General features: G+C 41.6%; 1 protein-coding gene across 1 annotated transcript; it reads right to left on the bottom strand.

Moving 5' to 3' along the window:
- Positions 1-90: 90 nt before the first annotated feature.
- LOC119117732 (kinesin-like protein KIF26B) lies at positions 91-17,736 on the bottom strand. Its single transcript, XM_037244207.1, has 15 exons — positions 17,369-17,736; positions 16,828-17,175; positions 14,805-15,218; positions 13,069-13,187; positions 12,823-12,994; positions 10,376-10,579; positions 10,208-10,301; positions 8,007-8,278; positions 7,395-7,575; positions 7,114-7,261; positions 6,833-6,992; positions 3,332-6,266; positions 2,052-2,198; positions 977-1,127; positions 91-879 (listed from the first exon to the last, which is right to left on the bottom strand). The coding sequence occupies exons 1-15, from the start codon at positions 17,426-17,428 to the stop codon at positions 825-827; spliced, it is 5,460 nt and encodes a 1,819-aa protein (XP_037100102.1). The 5' UTR covers positions 17,429-17,736; the 3' UTR covers positions 91-824.
- Between the last annotated feature and the right edge of the window lie 6 nt (positions 17,737-17,742).

The raw sequence follows: 17,742 nt of genomic DNA, 5'->3' as shown, positions 1-17,742 counted from the left end.
CATTATTACAATAAAATGCTAATATTATTCGATACTATTGAGTCCTCTCAGGCTTCCTCGGTGTACGTAGGACTTAAACACTTTTCTATCTTAGTTTCGAAAGACTACCAATTTTATTTCAATGTTGTTCAGCTCCAAAATGTATATACAGTACAAGTTATTGGGAATTTTCCTTTAAACAGTAAACAGGAGAGTCACAGAAAAGCGCAAACCTATTATTGACGAAAGGAAAACGTTTTAAAAACTGAACACATTTTTTTCATCAGACTAGGACACAAATTGATTTCAGCTACAGTTCCAGTGTGTTTTAGTGGTTTTGTCTCTCTAAATAAGGCAAATTGGTAGACAGGCAGAAAGAAACAACACACAATGTACATTCAGTGGTGAAGAAAAGCAAAAGTGATATCGGAATAAAAATGCAAATTCACAAATACGCTTAAATTAGAACACGAAATGACCAACTACACCAACAACTTTTAAAATATACAGTTCATGATAAACCATATATACATCATATATACAGTATCTCAGCCCAAGAAATAAAGAACTGCTGAAAAGTTTTTAAAAAAAAGAAGAAAGTTCCTCCATTGTAAGAGCATAGAAGTCCCTTATTTTTTGCTTCCATTTACAGGCATATACAATATTACAATTTCCGACCAAACAAAAACAAATCTTAAGGTGACATGTGTTTCATCGATAAGTGATAATCTGCAAAAAAAAAAAAGTGTAGTTATCATACATGTAGTTTCCGGTTCCTATCATGTGAGCTGCCATCCAAAGAGGCCGCCATCTTCTCCCTCTTCACCAACCATCGTGTCATCTCTTCAAGGTCCTCCAGGGGCTCCACGGAGCCCACCTTGAAACTCTGGCAAAGGTCGGCTGCAGAAGTGGGTACGGTATGATCAACCATTCATTTCCTAAACTGCTTCTCCATACATTGTGACTTTCCAGAGTAAATTAAAATCCAATCACTCACAGTCTTGGTTCTGTATGGTGTGCTCCAACGCGAGATTCTGCCCGACCTGTTCCAGATCTCTGATCAATTTGCGGGACTGGGCTCCGACGTCTGTGATCATCTACTGTAAGAGCTCCGAACACCGCCGCTTGCCGCTGGAGCATGTGAGTCCCTGAAAATGCAAACAGTTGCATATTTCATTAAGATATTTTTTTCTGGTAGGCTTTTGCAAACAATTCACAATATTAACCTCACCTTGACATAACCCTGATTCCATCATTAGCCCCAAGACCCTTAAGAACTGTGTCTGTGTGTAAGTAGGTCAGCAAGTCCGACCCACCCAAACACACACACACACTTTACACTTGAGAACAAGACTACCCCCCCCCCCCCCCCCCACTCTGCCCACTAAAGACAGCAGATGAGGTCCACCGGGAGCCGAAACACAACCCCTAATGTCTCTAAGCCACAAAATCAAATGATGCTTGTTATGATTATGTACAACACGAGTATTCCTTTTTTTTTAAGCAAATACAATATACAGTACAAAATTAAATTACAACTCTTCCCCCCCAACATGTTGAGTTTAATTCTTTGTTCTTTTGCCGCACATTGACCCAATTCCCCCTTCCCAGCCCCCAATGCGGTCATTAAAATTGCATCAAGAAGCAACGTTTGAGTGTGGTAGAGGCACGGAGGGGTCTCATGGGGGCCAGACGGCTCGTCATGGGGACATAACGTCACCATATGCAGCAGATTGTGCTTCGGAGCACATTTCGACTCGCGATGCAAGGTGGCCATCTTTTATTTAATATTTACTTATGCATGGCTAGTTGGGCTTTTTTTTTTTAGGGGAACTGCAAATGGGATTTTCTGAGAATGAAATTATCTGTCAAGCAGTTTTTCATACTACATATTCATATTATATATATATATATATTTATTTATTTATTTAGTTTCTAAATAGTTTCCTTAGGATGTTAGTGTTTGTTTGTTTTAGTGTAAACAAAATGGTAAATCCCAAATAACCATCAGCTACAAATATATCACATAGAATATGAACAATACATTTCATTTAGCATTTTATAGCGTATACCTCTTTTCTGCATCCGTTGCACTTTGTCAATCTCGTATACTTTGTAGTTTTCAGGGATTCCATGATCCGCCCAGCGAGATTGCAGGCTATTAGATGATTGTCTTGCGGCTGGGGTTGCGTCATTGGAAAGATGATGAAAGTGAGTGCCTATAAACAGAAATAAATCCAATATGAGAAAGATGCTTAAGTGTTTTCATTGACTTTTCCTGTCAATTTTGGAAACCTGGTGGAATGGAATAACCCTTTATTATTTTCTGAACCAACCTGTTTTTGCATTTAATTTCCAATGCTGAATGAACGGTTGGCTTCATGTATTAATAATATGACTTCTGGCACTGTAAGGCTTTCCTCACCACTAAGTGTACATGATCTGACGGCATTCCATAGACATGTCATCTCCAATTCACATCACCGCTATTCATTAAAAATGTCTTTTAGGATAATTTCTATGAAACTTTCATGAGTTTTCTTTAACCACATTTAACAGTTAGGCCATATTTGTCAAATTTTCCATCCAGTTTTTTTGTCCTATAGACAACAATAGGCAACAGAAAATTAGGTGTAAAGCAATTGTTATTTTAAAATTATACATCCTTGACTTTCAGATGAAGCTAGAATTTGGCATTGGTTGAAAAATATCCTGTACCGTATTTTCCGGACTATAAGGCGCGCCTAAAAACCTCAAATTTTCTCAAAAGCCGACAGTGCGCCTTATAGTCCGGTGCGCCTTATATATGGACCAAATTCCTAAATTTAAACTGGCCCGAAGCATTGTGTCATGAAATCAATCATAAGTGGCCCTCTGAAGACTATGAATCATGAATCAAAAAGACTATGGATTATTATTTTGTGATTATAAAGTAATTTGTTGCATCTGAAGTTGAAATAAAAAAGGTAAAATGGAGAATGATTTGATTTGGATTAAAAATCTGACATGATGCATTAACGGTGCGCCTTATAGTCCGGTGCGCCTTATATAAGGACAACGTTTTAAAATGGGCCATTCATTGAAGGTGCGCCTTATAGTCCGTAAAATACGGTAATTTGACAAATGAAATCTTTCTCTTTAACAGTAGTCTAGGTTTATTTTGAAAAACAATAATCACCTTTACCCCAAATAATTTGTTCTATAAATTTTAAATAAATATAAATTTGATACATTTTTGGAACATTTTGAATTTCCGTATATTGCTCCCTTCTTTCTCCCTGCCACTGTCCATTCCCAGGTGTCCCAATACTTTTGTATGTTGACTGCATCGTTTCTAATCCATTAGTTGTACCTGTGTTGCCTCTCCGCCGAGATGATCTGCTACTGTGAGTCTCTCCGAGGAGGGACCCGCTCCTGTCGCTCACAGAATCTCTGTTCGATATGCTGCTGGCTGTGGCTTCACTGTCCCTCACCAAACTATCATAACCACTGCTCATGGCACTGTTCCTGTTTGAGAAATACAGCGACGTTTTCCCCATAGCTGGCGGCAAATCGCCACTGAGCACACTTGTGGTGTCGCTGGCATGTCCACTCATGTGAGGAGGTGTCCGAGGAGAGGTGACTTGGTTGTAAGGAGAAGGAAATGACCCCATTGGGTCCAATCCCGATGAAGCGGGACTGGCGGGTCGTTCCTTGAAGAAGTCCGAAATGCGTCCGTTGGTGAGGCCCTGGATGGCAGATTTTGTGGATGAGCATGTGGAGCTTTGACTGGGCGTCCGGCTGATGGCGGGTGAAGGAGAAGAGGAGCGAAATGACGAAGTCCTCTCAAAGGTTTTGCTGTCCGGGGAAAGACTAGCGCTCCGGTTGATGGACTGCTGCGGGCCTTTACGAGGCAGACTGAGGTTCTTGATGCTGGGGGCTGACAGGCGTCGCACTTTGGGACAAACCATTTTCAGTTTCCCGACGGCAGACAGCTTTGAATGTGTTGGCTTGGATTGGTTTGCAGTTTCAGAAGTATTATTACTCTGACTAGTTTGGCGAGTCTTTCTGGAGCTTCTGCTTGCTCTTGGTATTGTAGAACCAGCAATGTTCTTTCCTTTATGAGCACCTTTGCCGGACCCGTCAGAACTTTTCTTGGAGATCGCCTTTCCCCTTTCAAAGTCACATGTGCTCTTCCCCTGGGATTTACCCGCCAACTGATCCAGTTTGGCACTAAAAAGTCTGCCACTCTCCTCCAAGGGTGACATCATCCTCCCAGACACATGATCATGTTTCATACCTACTTTTGAGGTCTCAAATAATGATCCCTTTCTGAGAGGTCTCCTCGCCTCTTGCTTGTAGTCTGTTTCATATTTCAGCGAGGAGGCTTTGTGGAGGTTCACCGGGGAAGACTGCTTGCCACGCCTCCTCTCTAGGGTCACCCCCGGGCTACACGGAGTGGATGATGTCAACCCCCTTGGGTCTCTACAAGCGTCTGCCATATGATGGGGGCTTTGCTGGTGGTTGGCATTTAGCCAGCTTCGAGGCAGACTACCCGTATTGAAGGACTCGCCACGCGTTTCTAAGCAACCTAAGGAAACACCAATTAGCCGAGTATTCCCAAAACGTCGGTGAGCTGGTTCATCCCCCGAGAAGGTCTTTGGAGGATTCGTGGAGTAAACATGCTCCCAGTCTCCATGGTAGCTTTTGTCTGTATTTTTGATCCTGTCGCCACAAATTTTGTTTTCCTCTATGTTGTTATGAGAAGATGCGTTTTCCAAGATCATTGTGTGAGATTGGATCTGACTTGGGTTACTTATCTTGTTTGAATTTATTATGTGAATCTCTGAAGCAGATTCTGGGCATTTTATTGTAGATTCAGTTCTTTGTGTTTCTTTTACATCATCTGAATCAGCATTTATCAGCATGGGGTTTATAAATGAAGGTAGAGATCTTTCTCTTGAAGGATACCGTAATTTTTCAAAATCAGTCGCCGGACCTCCCGGATGAACAAAAGTGACATTCGTCTGACTTGCTCCTGCGGAATCTTCTGTTATGTTGCTTATAATCTGGATCGGATGGGAGCCTGCAGAACCTTGAATGCGTGATGTTGACTGGGCAGCATCTTTAATACAAATGATGTTCCCTCCCGTCCTACCGCTGTCCAGCGTGCCGCTAATGGTCACCTCCTCCACCATAGAGAAGACAAGTTCATCTTGACCTTTTAAATCCAGCGGTTGTTGAACGGTTACGGTGATAGTTGCCGTCATTTCCTTCGCGTCCTTTTTGGGCTCGTTAGACGGGATGTCCTTAAGTTGAGAACTGCTCGGTAAAGGTTTTGAAGAGGTGCAGGGAGGGGAAGGAGGAGATGCAGGTAGACTCTTTCCAACTGGTGAAGTTCTTTTGTCGGATTTGAACCAGTCAGCTGCTCCATGACTTTCTTGTCTCTGTGTAGGTTGAAGGGAATTGTTAGTAGGTTGAGGTTTGGTATCTACAAATTGAGACGCTTGTGTTTCAGCAGGCTGAGGAGCGCCAGTTTTTGGTAACTGATAGCGACAAGTTATGTTTCGATTGAGAGTTTGATTCAACGGCTCCTCGCCGGAACTGGTTGCGCTGCACTCCTCGCAATCGTAAAGACCAGAGTCCTCTCTCTGGAAATTATCCCCGTTGAAGGCAGCATCCGTTTGTTTTTCCCGACCCAACGTCTGACTGCAGCCTTGCCCCTGTTTCAACATTTGTGGTGTTTCTTTCTCTTTCTGGGATTGTGGTTTTGGTGTGATGTTGTTAACAGGAGGGAGTTTTGACGAGGACTTGAGCAAATCCATCGTTTCCTCTCCGTCGATGCAGCCCAAGCGCTCCTGAAGCTCGGCGAACGTGTCGCATTTAAGACAGTCCCTCTCCGGCTTCTTCATTTCTGCTTTCAGAATTTCAGTCTGCCCTTGCGTGTCATCTTTCTTGCTCTCTCCGTGAAGTTTCGGAATTTTCAGCAGCTCTTGCAGCAAAGCGGTAAACTCCGGATCTTCCATATCAGCCTTGTTTGGATGTAAGGAAGGTATGATGGGCACAAACTCGGGTTTTGCTAACCTTGGGGTAACTCTAGGCTGAATCAATCCATCAGAGTCTATTTGGATGACTGTATCACAGGATTGGTCACTACTGGAACGTTCATCGAGCTCTCCGCGGAGACGAAAATGTTGCACGTCAACATCAACCTCGTCTGTGGAGTGGAAAGCTCGCAGGGAAAAAGATGGTGGGCCTCTCTTTTGTCTTGTCAAACTCCTGCCGCTAGGTGAGCATGAATTGGATTGCTGTGGAGTAAAGATTTTGTTTAATTTTAGTATTGGATTGGACTCCATTAAATATATATACCGTATTTTCCGGACTATAAGGCGCACCTAAAAACCTAACATTTTCTCAAAAGCCGACAGTGCGCCTTATAGTCCGGTGCGCTTTATATATGGACCAAATTCCTAAATTTAAACTGGCCCGAAGTATTGTGTCATGAAATCAATCATAAGTGGCCCGCTGAAGACTATGAAACATGAATCAAAAATACGATGGATCATTATTTTGTGATTATAAAGTCATTTGTTGCGTCTGAAGTTGAAATAAAAAAGATCAAATGGAGAATGATTTGATTTGGATTCAAAATCTGACATGATGCATTAATGGTGCGCCTTATAGTCCGGTGCGCCTTATATAAGGACAAAGTTTTAAAATGGGCCATTCATTGAAGGTGCGCCTTATAGTCCGGTGTGTCTTATAGTCCGGAAAATACGGTATATATATTTTTTTTTGATACTATACAAACGACCATCAAAATGAGCAAAAACAGCACCTCAAACTGAGTTAATTAATTTATAACAAATAGTACCTTTGTCCTCTTCTGTGTCCTGCGGATGCGTGAAGCCAGCTGGATGATGCAGGTGGTTTCATGTAGCTGCGCCAATGAATTAGCAACCTGAGCAATGACTGTGGTGTGGCAGTTAGCATGACTCAAGGACTCCCGAAGAAGCATGGTTAACTTACTTCCCCTGCGCAGACACAAACAACTAAATATTACTAATATAATATTACTTCAGCCACATGAAAAAAAATCCATTGATATTTTCTCTTTGACAGTTATACTGTAATTTTTTTTTTTTAATTACTTACTTTTTGGGGATGGTTTTATGTCCACTTAGTAGCGACAAAACAACAGGGCCCAGGTCGGAATGCGGAGGTTTATTTCGGAGATATCCAACCCCGCCCCTCATACCACTACAGACATCAATCATGGTCAACTTGGTTGAGCTGCGTGAACCTAAAGCAAAAATTCATAAAATGTAAATCATGAGATCTTTATTAACTGAAATTTGGGGTTAGCTAGAAAATACTTAATACAGAGCTATCTAATTTGCCTATGCTCATATGCTAGCTAAATATTTTATGACAACCTTTCCCGATGGTGCTGCTTTCTTGTGTGCGAGGGGGCTGGACGTGCAGAGTAAAAAACATGATGGAGCTGTGGGACAAGAACGTGGTGAAGTCATTATGCCGGCGTGCTGCAATGGCAACATCCAGAAGGGAGGCAGCTCGCTCAGCAGTTGGAGCTTTGACCCGATTGTGGTTCCGGAGCTGGAAAATAAGTCAAAAGAAAAACTATATTGTCAAACCCATACACCACAGGTGTCAAACTCAAGGCCCGGGGGGCCAGATACGGCCCGCCACATCATTTTATGTTTCCCGTGAAGACAAATTGTGCATCAAATTCGTGTGTCATGACTAGAATTGCAAATTATCTTCACTTTTAATAATCTCTTTTTTTTAAATATTTGACCAGTTTTTACTCGTCTGATTTGAAAACGAGTTATTTGTCAGTTTGTTTGGTAGTTTTTACTGGATATAATATGAGGTGCTCATACATTTATTTGGGTTGACAGTCATAAGCTATGACTACAATGCGGACCGCGAAAAAAATTTTAGCGTCTCAAAATTTTTATATATATATTTTTTTCAATTTGTTTTCTAGTTATAGTCAGCTAGAAATGACATATTTGTCTTACTACCTGTATCCCATGAATGGGGTCCTCTTGGAGCCGAATGTGAGCTCTCGGCCTGTCCTGTATGTTGCCTAAAGAAGGGACAACCTCCCCCAATAGATCTCTCAGTGTATCCTCCTCTCCACTGCAGAGTTCCACAGCAGATACAGACACAGTAAGATCTGTCCACGTCTTCTCCCGCCGCTTCTCGATGGCACTGAACAGCCAGGAGATGGCGCATGGAATCAGCCCGAGCTTGTGGATGCTCTCAGTATTCCCCACCATGCTGGACCAGGAGCCTGAGGGAGACAAGGGTTGACAGGGATTGTGGATGTATTATAATTTATACCACACCAAGGCGTAATGCCACAAAATGACATATTATATTTTACAAATTTGTGTCATCAACTTAAAACCAGCATTACTCATATGAAGGAAATGGTAGATATAATAAGAAATATAATAAACATAAAAAATAAAAATAAATATAATAGATGTAAATAATATACTAATAAAGCTTATAAACATAATAAATATATGTGACTCTGATGAAGGCGAAAGAACCCGCCGAAACATGTCAGGTAAATGAACCTAAGAAAATTGTTTGATATAGAAGAACCAGTGAAGTAATTGAAAAAGAAAAAACAAGATGAACCTAGTACAACCATAATAAATATAGAATAGAATAACCATCAATGGTAGTGAATGTTAACAACTGGTAAAATGCTATAATTTAGTTCATCTCCACCATTTGTCTTCCTTCATTAATTATATCCCATTTCAAATCTTAATTCAGATTAAAAAAAATAAAAACAATTTATATCATAGACCAGCAAACTGCAAGTGGGAAACTTGCAATGTAGTGGAACGGCTCACTCAGAAATTGGCAGATAAAATGTTTAAAATTTTACTTGGTTGTTTGATTTCACACTTGATGGGTGGGCAAGCACTACTGAGCTCTGTTTGCATACAAGCCATATGTAAATTATAATATAAACAAAACATGTATTTTCTGGACTCATGCCCAGCCGCACCTTATCCTGCACTTTTCCCCGGGATCCCATTAAATACACAGGCCTGTTTTACCCGTTTGTCTCATCCAGACATTAATTGAATGAGGATAAAAGAATTGGTTTATTCCAATTAGAGGTCGAACTGCCGGCTACTGTCTGTTATTCAGACAAAAGACGATTCTGTGGAGGAGATTGATATCCCTCGTCTGCGGGCCGCGAGTAGTCTGCATCGGCCGGCTAACTCATTTAGGGAGAGTGGCTTCATGTGAAAAGGCAAGCTCCAAGGAGACCCTCCCCTTACCCCTGTGTGTGTGTGAGTGTGTGTGTTCTACAGTATCTAACGCTCAGCGAGGCTAAGTGCAAGGCTCCATATCTTTAATAGCAACATTTTACAGTCCATTTTCTTTACAATCCCCTCTACACTCAAAGCATCCCTGAAATACAATAAAAGGTGAGTTTGTGTGTTCTTTATGCTTGAGTGGCTATCGTTTATGGCTGGGGTCCCCAACCCCCGGTCCGCGGACCGGTACTGGTACTGGGTCAATTGGTGCCGGGCCGCCAAGCCGCACAGGAAAAAATATATATTGTTTTTTTATTGCCGATCAATTAATTCAGGTCAAGACGCTCGTCCCGGTCACGTGACAGGCAAAGCTAGCAAAAATGAGTAAGAATTTATATAGAAAAATATAAAAAAATTGGCGATTCTCTCCCAATTACATCCGTCGGTTCAGGTCAAGACGCTCGTGTCGGTCACGCGACACCGCAGTCGAGCGTCTTGACCTGAATTAATTGATCGTCGATAAAAAAAAACTGGCGGCCCAGTACCAAGTGACCCACGGACCGGTACCGGTCCGCAGCCCGGTGGTTGGGGACCTCTGGTTTATGGGACTCTTCAGCCAAAAAAAAGATTGACTGGTGGATTTTTTGGTGTGATATCATTCATGAGAGATGAATGGTTTTGTTGAAGAGGAGTTTAAGATGAAGCACTTTTCTGTAATTATTGTAAAAAAAAAAAAATCCAACATTTTGCAAAGAGATCACGAGATAGGTGGGACAAAAAATGGAGAGGGGGTTGAAGTGATAAGGGAAGGATGGATGACAATAAAGGTGTAAGAGGGAGGGGGATGGATGAATGGCCCTTGAGTCTAGATAAAAGCATCCCACTCTCATTTCAAAATTTGAACCTGTGGCCCCTCGCAGTGAGCGATTACTCACCCACATCAGCGCACCCCAAACCTAGCACACATCCGTCGCTGCCGCTCATCACGCAGCGGATGACATCAGCCAAGACGCCAGCACACACCTCAGTCTGGTCAGACAGAAAATATTTAATGACGGCTGAATGAGAAAAAAAAATCCATTTTAAAATATGAGGCACCAAACCTGACTGGAGTCTTGAGGATAGACAGCGTCATAATGGAAAGCCTTCAGAAGATCTTTGCCATCCCTGCTGGAGGTCTTCTTAGCGCGCGGTGGACTTTGGCACGCAGGTTCTAATAAAATGGCTCTTTTCTTGATGGGGTCGATGTGGAGAACTGGAGATTGGCCGTCGTTCATTGTTGGGTTCATTCGCAACACAACTTTGAGCTGGAAACAAAAAGATAGAAATTGGGATGGGTGAGTATCGTCACTCATATGGGGATAAAAATAAAATACATGGAGAACATATGGTTATAATAATTCCACATTTCACACTGAACACATCAAAATACCTCAAAGCATTCACTTGAATTTAATCTGCAACATACATGTTTAAGCTCCTTCTGAAAATGACATCACAGCCTTTCAAAACTGCTGATGCGATCACACTGTGCTTCGGTGCAATGCTCTTTGAAAATATCTTCATATTAAATTTACAACCATTAAAAATTCATGATAGACTCATTCCACATGTTCTTGTTCTAACCATGAAGTGGAGATTACATATAAAAAGAATACTGTTTCAAAAGTACAGTGATCCCTCGCTACTTCGCGTTTCGTTTATCGCGGCTTCACTACATCGCGGAATTTTTTTTCCAAATTAAAAAAACATTTAAAAGTCAAAATAAAACTTCTAAATTGAGGAAACATGTGTCTAACCTATAGGACAATGTAGTATTGCTCCAAATTTTCGTTTACATTCTGTTAGAAGTCCGTTTTCGCGTGTTAGCACGATCGCGAATTAGCATCTTTCCGCTAACTCCTTAGCCTGCCCATTACTTCTTGTTGGTGACCATACTTCGCGGATTTGGTTTTTGGAACCAATTATCCGTGATAAACGAGGGATTACTGTACTATTAAGATGTAAACACACATCCACAAACAAAAAGAAAATGAGTGCAAAGTTCAGCTTTCAGGCTGCAAGAGCTAATTTCATTAGCACAGATAAAGGATCTATGCATTCACTCACAGCTGCACGAGCCGATGCAAACTGGCCCACTGTTTTTTCTACATGTCGTGACATCAATTACTTAATGCAGTGGTCTCCGGGAAGGTCTTAAATTTGCTTCGATCCTGACTGACAGCCACTTAACATGGCTCACAGGCTACAATGACTGTCGGGCAAGAGAAACAAAGGACAATGATCTATGTAGGACATTCAGTCAAGTGCAGAAGTCGGCATAATGCCCGAATGACATCATCAATCATTGACAATTTGAAATCCATGCTGCCGCATGATATTTCTTTTTTTCCTCTCCTCATAATTTCCATAATGTATGCAGTAAGTGTCCACCGAACAATATTGAACCTGTGTCGAACCATATTTATGAGACGTCAATTATTCAAGAGACGCTTTAACAACTCAGAAATGTTTTTTTTTTCTTCTCTCTCACACGCATAAAATCTAGCACGCAGAAGCACGATGGAGCTGAGTGCTCGGGCAGCTGGGGGCAGGCTCCATCTGAGCCCTTAAATGTAATTCTAGACTCAAGCCAAGTCTATGAAGAGCAGGCCGTCGTATTGATCCGGCCAACTTTTCCCAGTGGTCAAGAAGGATGAGGAACAAGAGAATAAGATGGAGGCATTAGCGCCACCTACCATTGCATCATGAAGAAAGGAGGAGGGGGGGTGATACCGGATCCCCTCCAAATTGACTGTGATGTCTTTACAATTCAATATGGCTGGTAATAATGCTAAGACGTTTGTGGTTTGGAATGGCGCCTGTAAAAATGCACCACGATTGCTATTTGTCTCTATACATTACCTTTTACATAGAAAGCACAACCAACAATTATAATGTGCAGAACCCCAACTCCAATATGGAAAGGAATCAATCAATCAAAATCACAACCTTCAATTATATTAAAACAAAAATAATAGTAATAAGTAATATAATGCAGTCAAAATATTTGCCAAACCTTCATTTTTGGTCAAATTGTTGAACAATTCTAAAAATATTCAGTCCACTTATTTGGTTGAAAAAAAAGTACAGGCAACAGTAACACTCCAGTCCTGTAGTTGGCGCTAATGTAAAAAGAAAAACCATACCATTTACTTTAGTTTCATTTACAAGAGGTAATTTGACATTAATTAGTAGATAGTGGTTGATAGCCATCGTTGAAACAAGAAGGTCAAAAAGGTCAAACACCAAACATGCGCTTACGGGCAGGGTACTGATTTTTATTCCACGCTTCTGCTGCCAAGAACAAAAACCAAAAATAGATGTTGTTTTGGCCACACACACACTGGGTGGGCCCATCTGACGCTGATTGATTGGGTCCAAGGGGATGCTAATGTTTTGGGCAGAAACCATGTTATCATTAAATAGATAGCGAGCTAATAGCTAGCTAATTGATAGCTCTAAATCGAAGAAACTGTTACCGAATAACCTAAATAAGGATATAAATTACCTTGCCAACATTTGGCGAGTCTTTGGTTCTGATAGCAGCTTGGAGCAGGCAGGAGGGGACAGGAGGAGGGTTTTTCTGGATGACATCCCTGAAGCTGTTGGAGAGATGATCAGGAGCTGCGTCGGAAGCCTGGCCTTTTCTCCTCGACGTCAGATTGAGCTTTTCTGCTGCCCTGTCGGAATGTCACAACATTTTTTGGACATTTGTAGTCAAAGTCCTAATTTTGTATTATTATTATTTTAATACCTGGCAAAAAAGGACATGGCAGCAGTGTTGGCAATGTTTACCACCCTGGAGAGGTGAGGAATCTTGGAGCTGCTGGCGTGTACAATATCAGTACATCTTAACACGGCATTGTCTGAAGCCTGCCACAGAGAAGAGTATGTTCAAATCCAAACATGTAATTGCACTCAAGCACCCCACTCTTAATGGTACTACTATCATGACGTGTTAGTCTAAGTGGGGCACACTGGGTTAAACGTATACCATTCGTCACATGACAGCTACGGAGTGCTAGGAAGCATTTGTGATGGAATTAAAGCGTGACTCAGAAGATAAAATGAGGCAGTAAGAGGAACAGAAAAAATAGCCACCGTATTTTCCGGACTATAAGGCGCACCGGACTATAAGGTGCACCTTCAATGAATGGCCCATTTTAAAACGTTGTCCTTATATAAGGCGCACCGGACTATAAGGCACACCATTAATGCATCATGTCAGATTTTTAATCCAAATCAAATCATTCTCCATTTTATCTATTTTATTTCAACTTCAGACGCAACAAATGACTTTATAATCACATAATAATGATCCATAGTCTTTTTGATTCATGATTCATAGTCCTCAGCGGGCCACTTATGATTGATTTCATGACACAATGCTTCGGGCCAGTTTAAATTTAGGAATTTGGTCCGTATATAAGGCGCACCGGACTATAAGGCGCACTGTCGGCTTTTGAGAAAATTTGAGGTTTTTAGGTGCGCCTTATAGTCCGGAAAACACGGTACATGGCTACTGTTAAATCTTCACATTCACTTGACTGCTCAGAGCACCAAGGAGTTATTTGAAGGAGGTATTTATTTAAGAAGAAGCTTTTATCTATTCAAATGCTTACATATGCGTGAAGATTTATGCACTATGAGCATACATTAGCACTTCCTATCAATATTGCAGTGCAGTCTTAATTGAAGATAATTACTTCTTACTTATTCACCATTACGTTTCCTTGGAAGTTGGCACACATGCCTGAACAGTACTTAGTTTTAAAGGCCCTGCCAAGTGATTACCATGATTTTTTTTTTTAATCATGAAATGTTTGAAGATAAGTGCTGGAAACATTATTGTGGGTGTTCCTAATGTTGTGGCCAGTAAGTGCTTTTCAATCATTAGTTTCCCCTCTTTTTTTTTTTTTTTTTTTGCTGCAATTCCATTTTCTTGCTGCCATCCAATCGCTACACTCTATAACTCCTCTCTTTTCAAATCTCCTTTCCATCAATAATAAATTCTATTGAACTGCTCCAACTTTTTTTTTTCAGGAAATGTGCTCACTGATAGAATATTATTGTTGCGCAATTCAATTCGGGAGTGTTATTTGAGAGAAATGTGTTGATTGCAATAAAATGTGGACAGTCATAATATTTTTTTGTTTTTTTTTATGGGACATGGTACGATTTGGACCTTGAATCAAGTGCGACTTCCATCAAGCTAATGAATATTTATATTTCACTGTTTGCCCTTTTAAATAGAACAACCTCTACTCCTCATCACAAGAGCTTTTTTGACTGGCTCCATTTTACAACAAGGTTAAATCATGACCCAATTCCATTCCATTAGCAGAAGTACTTATGGCAACATTTGCAGCCATACCATCGAAATAAGGCCAATAAATCATCGCTCTGCTGACGTGCACTCATAAAGATGTACATTATCCCTGAAGCCCATTAAGAGGAAGGGGGTGTTTGATTTTGTGTTAAACGGGGTACCTGATTGTGAGGATAAAAAGTGACACCGTCAGGAGACACTCGGTGCTGGTCCTCAACCCAGCGGTCCATATCCTTGCCTAGTCTCCTCCTGAGGGTCTGCGGGGTTCTCTGAGGCGTTCTGGGACTTCGAGGTGTCCTGGGGCTTTGAGGGCAGTGATTCAGGCTATGAGGTTGTGAGGCAGATCTGTCCCCGAGTTTTGTGTTACTCTGCCCCAGCAGCGTAGCATTCCTGGTGCTGGGTAACTGGTGACCTCTGTTCAGAGCCAAGTGCACCGCCTCATGTTTGAGCTGGTTGAGCTTGGTGCCACATGTGGTGCATTCACCCAGCTCCCTGCCTCTGTCCCTGGACTCTGTGGTGGACCTGCTGTGGACACGTAGGTTGTCTTGAAGAAATGCACACAGGTCACTCTTGTCCTATTGGAATTGACCAAATAGGTAACAGTGGATTGTTATTCATTCATAGTCTTATTTGGAGTCGTCATTTAAAACTTTCAAAGTGAAGTTAATTTTTTCTAGGTTGTAAAATTCAATATACAGTGATCCCTCGCTACTTCGCGTTTCGTTTATCGCGGCTTCACTACATCGCGGATTTTTTTTTTCCAAATTAAAAAAACGTTTAAAAGTTAAAATAAAACTTCTAGATTGAGGAAACTTGTGTCTAACCTTTAGGACAATGTAGTATTGCTCCAAATGTTCGTTTACATTCCTTTAGAAGTCCGTTTTCGCGTGTTAGCACGATCGCGAATGAGCATCTTTCCGCTAACTCCTTAGCCTGCCCAGTCTTGTTGGTGACCGTAGTTCGCGGATTTCACTTATTGTATACCGTCTATTGAAAATAATTTGCAAATCATTATATTCTACTTTTATTCATATTTTACATTCCAACTTCATTGAAATTGGGATTTGTACAGTTGTGTATCGAAATGGAGCGAATGATGCAATCCACTTCAGAAGACCTTGACATGGTCATGTAATCATATCATATAAATACAAAAAAAAAAAAAGAGTTCTAGAGCTGAACCCTGACTGTGTCTACGTCAATCAATCTAATGTATCAAATGTACTAGTGTCGTCTGCTCTGCCCTTGACCACACACAGACAAACACCCACCCACACACACACACACACACACACACACACACACACACACACACACACACACACACACACACACACATTCATCATTTCTCATCCATCCTGCCCTTTGTCAACTGTCCAACCCATCCTGCGCCTGCAAGTTCACTTTGACATTGGCCCAAATTCCCTCAGTGGACAACAGACGGTGCTCAAAGCTTTTTTTTAAGGCCGCCATTAGAGACTAAATATAATGCAAATGAACAGTGTTTCACACCATTATAAAAAAAAATCCACCTTAACATATCAGCAATATACTTCATGTATTGAATTCTCGCTGCTGTGTCGAGAAAGAGTGCAACGAGTGCAAACCTTGTGAGGATGGTTCACTTTAGCCAGATTGCATTTCTATAAAAGGATGATGTAACTCACTGATGCTATAGAGCAAGAATACTCGAATCAATAAAGCTGTATCTGGCTTATCTGATTATTTCACGTGACCTCAGCCCACTGCCTCTAAAGTGTGTGGTCTCGGTCTAAAAACCCGTTCCATTCCACCGAGGAAAACAAAAATAAATCGCCTTTCCTCCAAGGGGAGACTTGAGGACATGACACAGGGATGTTGAGATGAAATATTAATGCCCGTTTGAAGCTACTTGCACAGGAATGGCACTTGTCTACTTTGTCAATTGAAGTGTGGATGATAGATGCTGGTGGAGGTGTGACCTGAGAATGTGGATTGGTTTATGTTGATTCTATGCAAACTGGAACCAATTAATTTGAAAAAACTTTTTTTATGAGGACAAAAAATTGCAATTACATCATAAACCGCAAGTATGTGGGTTCCACTGTACAGTTGCCACAGCGCCATCTGCAGGTTTAGATAGTTCTCGGGTCCCTTTTTGAGTGTCATGTGGGTTTTTGTTGTTGTTCTTGTTGCTCTACTAACCTTACAGGAGAAGTGATGGTGCACCGACAGGCTGAGAGCTTGTTTCTTGAGAGCAACAAGGGTGGCTGAACATCTTTCACAGCACGCATCTTTCTTCTCAGGCCTCCCAAGTCCAGGATTTCTGCGCAGGGTTTGGCTCAAGGACATGATGCGCTCTCCCACGGAACCAGGGAGAGTCCTATAAGACGGGAGCGCCTCTTCTCTCGGGTGATACATGTTCCAATGCAAGTCGCTCCTGAGCCCCGCACCCTCTGGAGTGGGGCGCTCGTTAGGACGGGAGACGCAATCGTTGCCTTTAATACTTGCGCAAACTCGGGAGGACTCGCAGTGATGCTGCACTTTAACGTCCTGAGAAATAAAACAATTATGAGAAGGATGTATGTGGGCTTTAGCTGCCGCAAATTAGATAGCAATCGATGTAGACAACTGCAACCACACCCAAATGTTTTCTAACAGAGAAACATTTACAGCTACAAATGAAGCATTATTATTTTGAGGAAAATGCATAAAATAATTTGTTTTGTAAGAAAAGCGGACTTACCAAAAGCGTTCCTCTGGTAGAGGCAGTAAATCTTTCTCTCCCTCCTGTCAGATATGACATGATAACTTGTTAATATTTAAAAAGATATCTGAACAAAGGCTTGATGCACTTTCACGTGATTTTTCCACAATTCCATTCGTGAAAAGCGAGAATCTTCCTCCCATAGTGCCTTTGATGGAGAGTGAGATGGAGTAATTGTAAGGACGCTGCCAGAGTCGCAAGGATGACGGCGACAGTGTCGGAGATGGAATGAGCGCACCGCGAAACACTCGTGGATTTCCACGCCGTGTCACTATTCAAAAACTCCTCAGGGCGGCGCCAAAGAGCCATCTATTCGGAAATCCAAGTAACAGCACTGATGAGGAGGTGCATCA

Source organism: Syngnathus acus, chromosome 24 (genome assembly GCF_901709675.1).
Source record: "Syngnathus acus chromosome 24, fSynAcu1.2, whole genome shotgun sequence".
NCBI lineage: Eukaryota > Metazoa > Chordata > Actinopteri > Syngnathiformes > Syngnathidae > Syngnathus > Syngnathus acus.
The sequence above is the reverse complement of the archived record's forward strand: the minus strand, read 5'-3'. Positions and strand labels throughout refer to the sequence as shown.

Excerpts from the sequence above, each read along its gene's own strand:
- LOC119117732 (XM_037244207.1), bottom strand. The coding sequence starts at position 17,428 with ATGTCATATCTGACAGGAGGGAGAGAAAGATTTACTGCCTCTACCAGA. Across the intron at positions 1,128-2,051 it reads GCAACGGATGCAGAAAAGAG|GGACTCACATGCTCCAGCGG; the intron begins GTATACGCTATA and ends TTGCATTTTCAG. Across the intron at positions 880-976 it reads CACCATACAGAACCAAGACT|CCGACCTTTGCCAGAGTTTC; the intron begins GTGAGTGATTGG and ends CCACTTCTGCAG.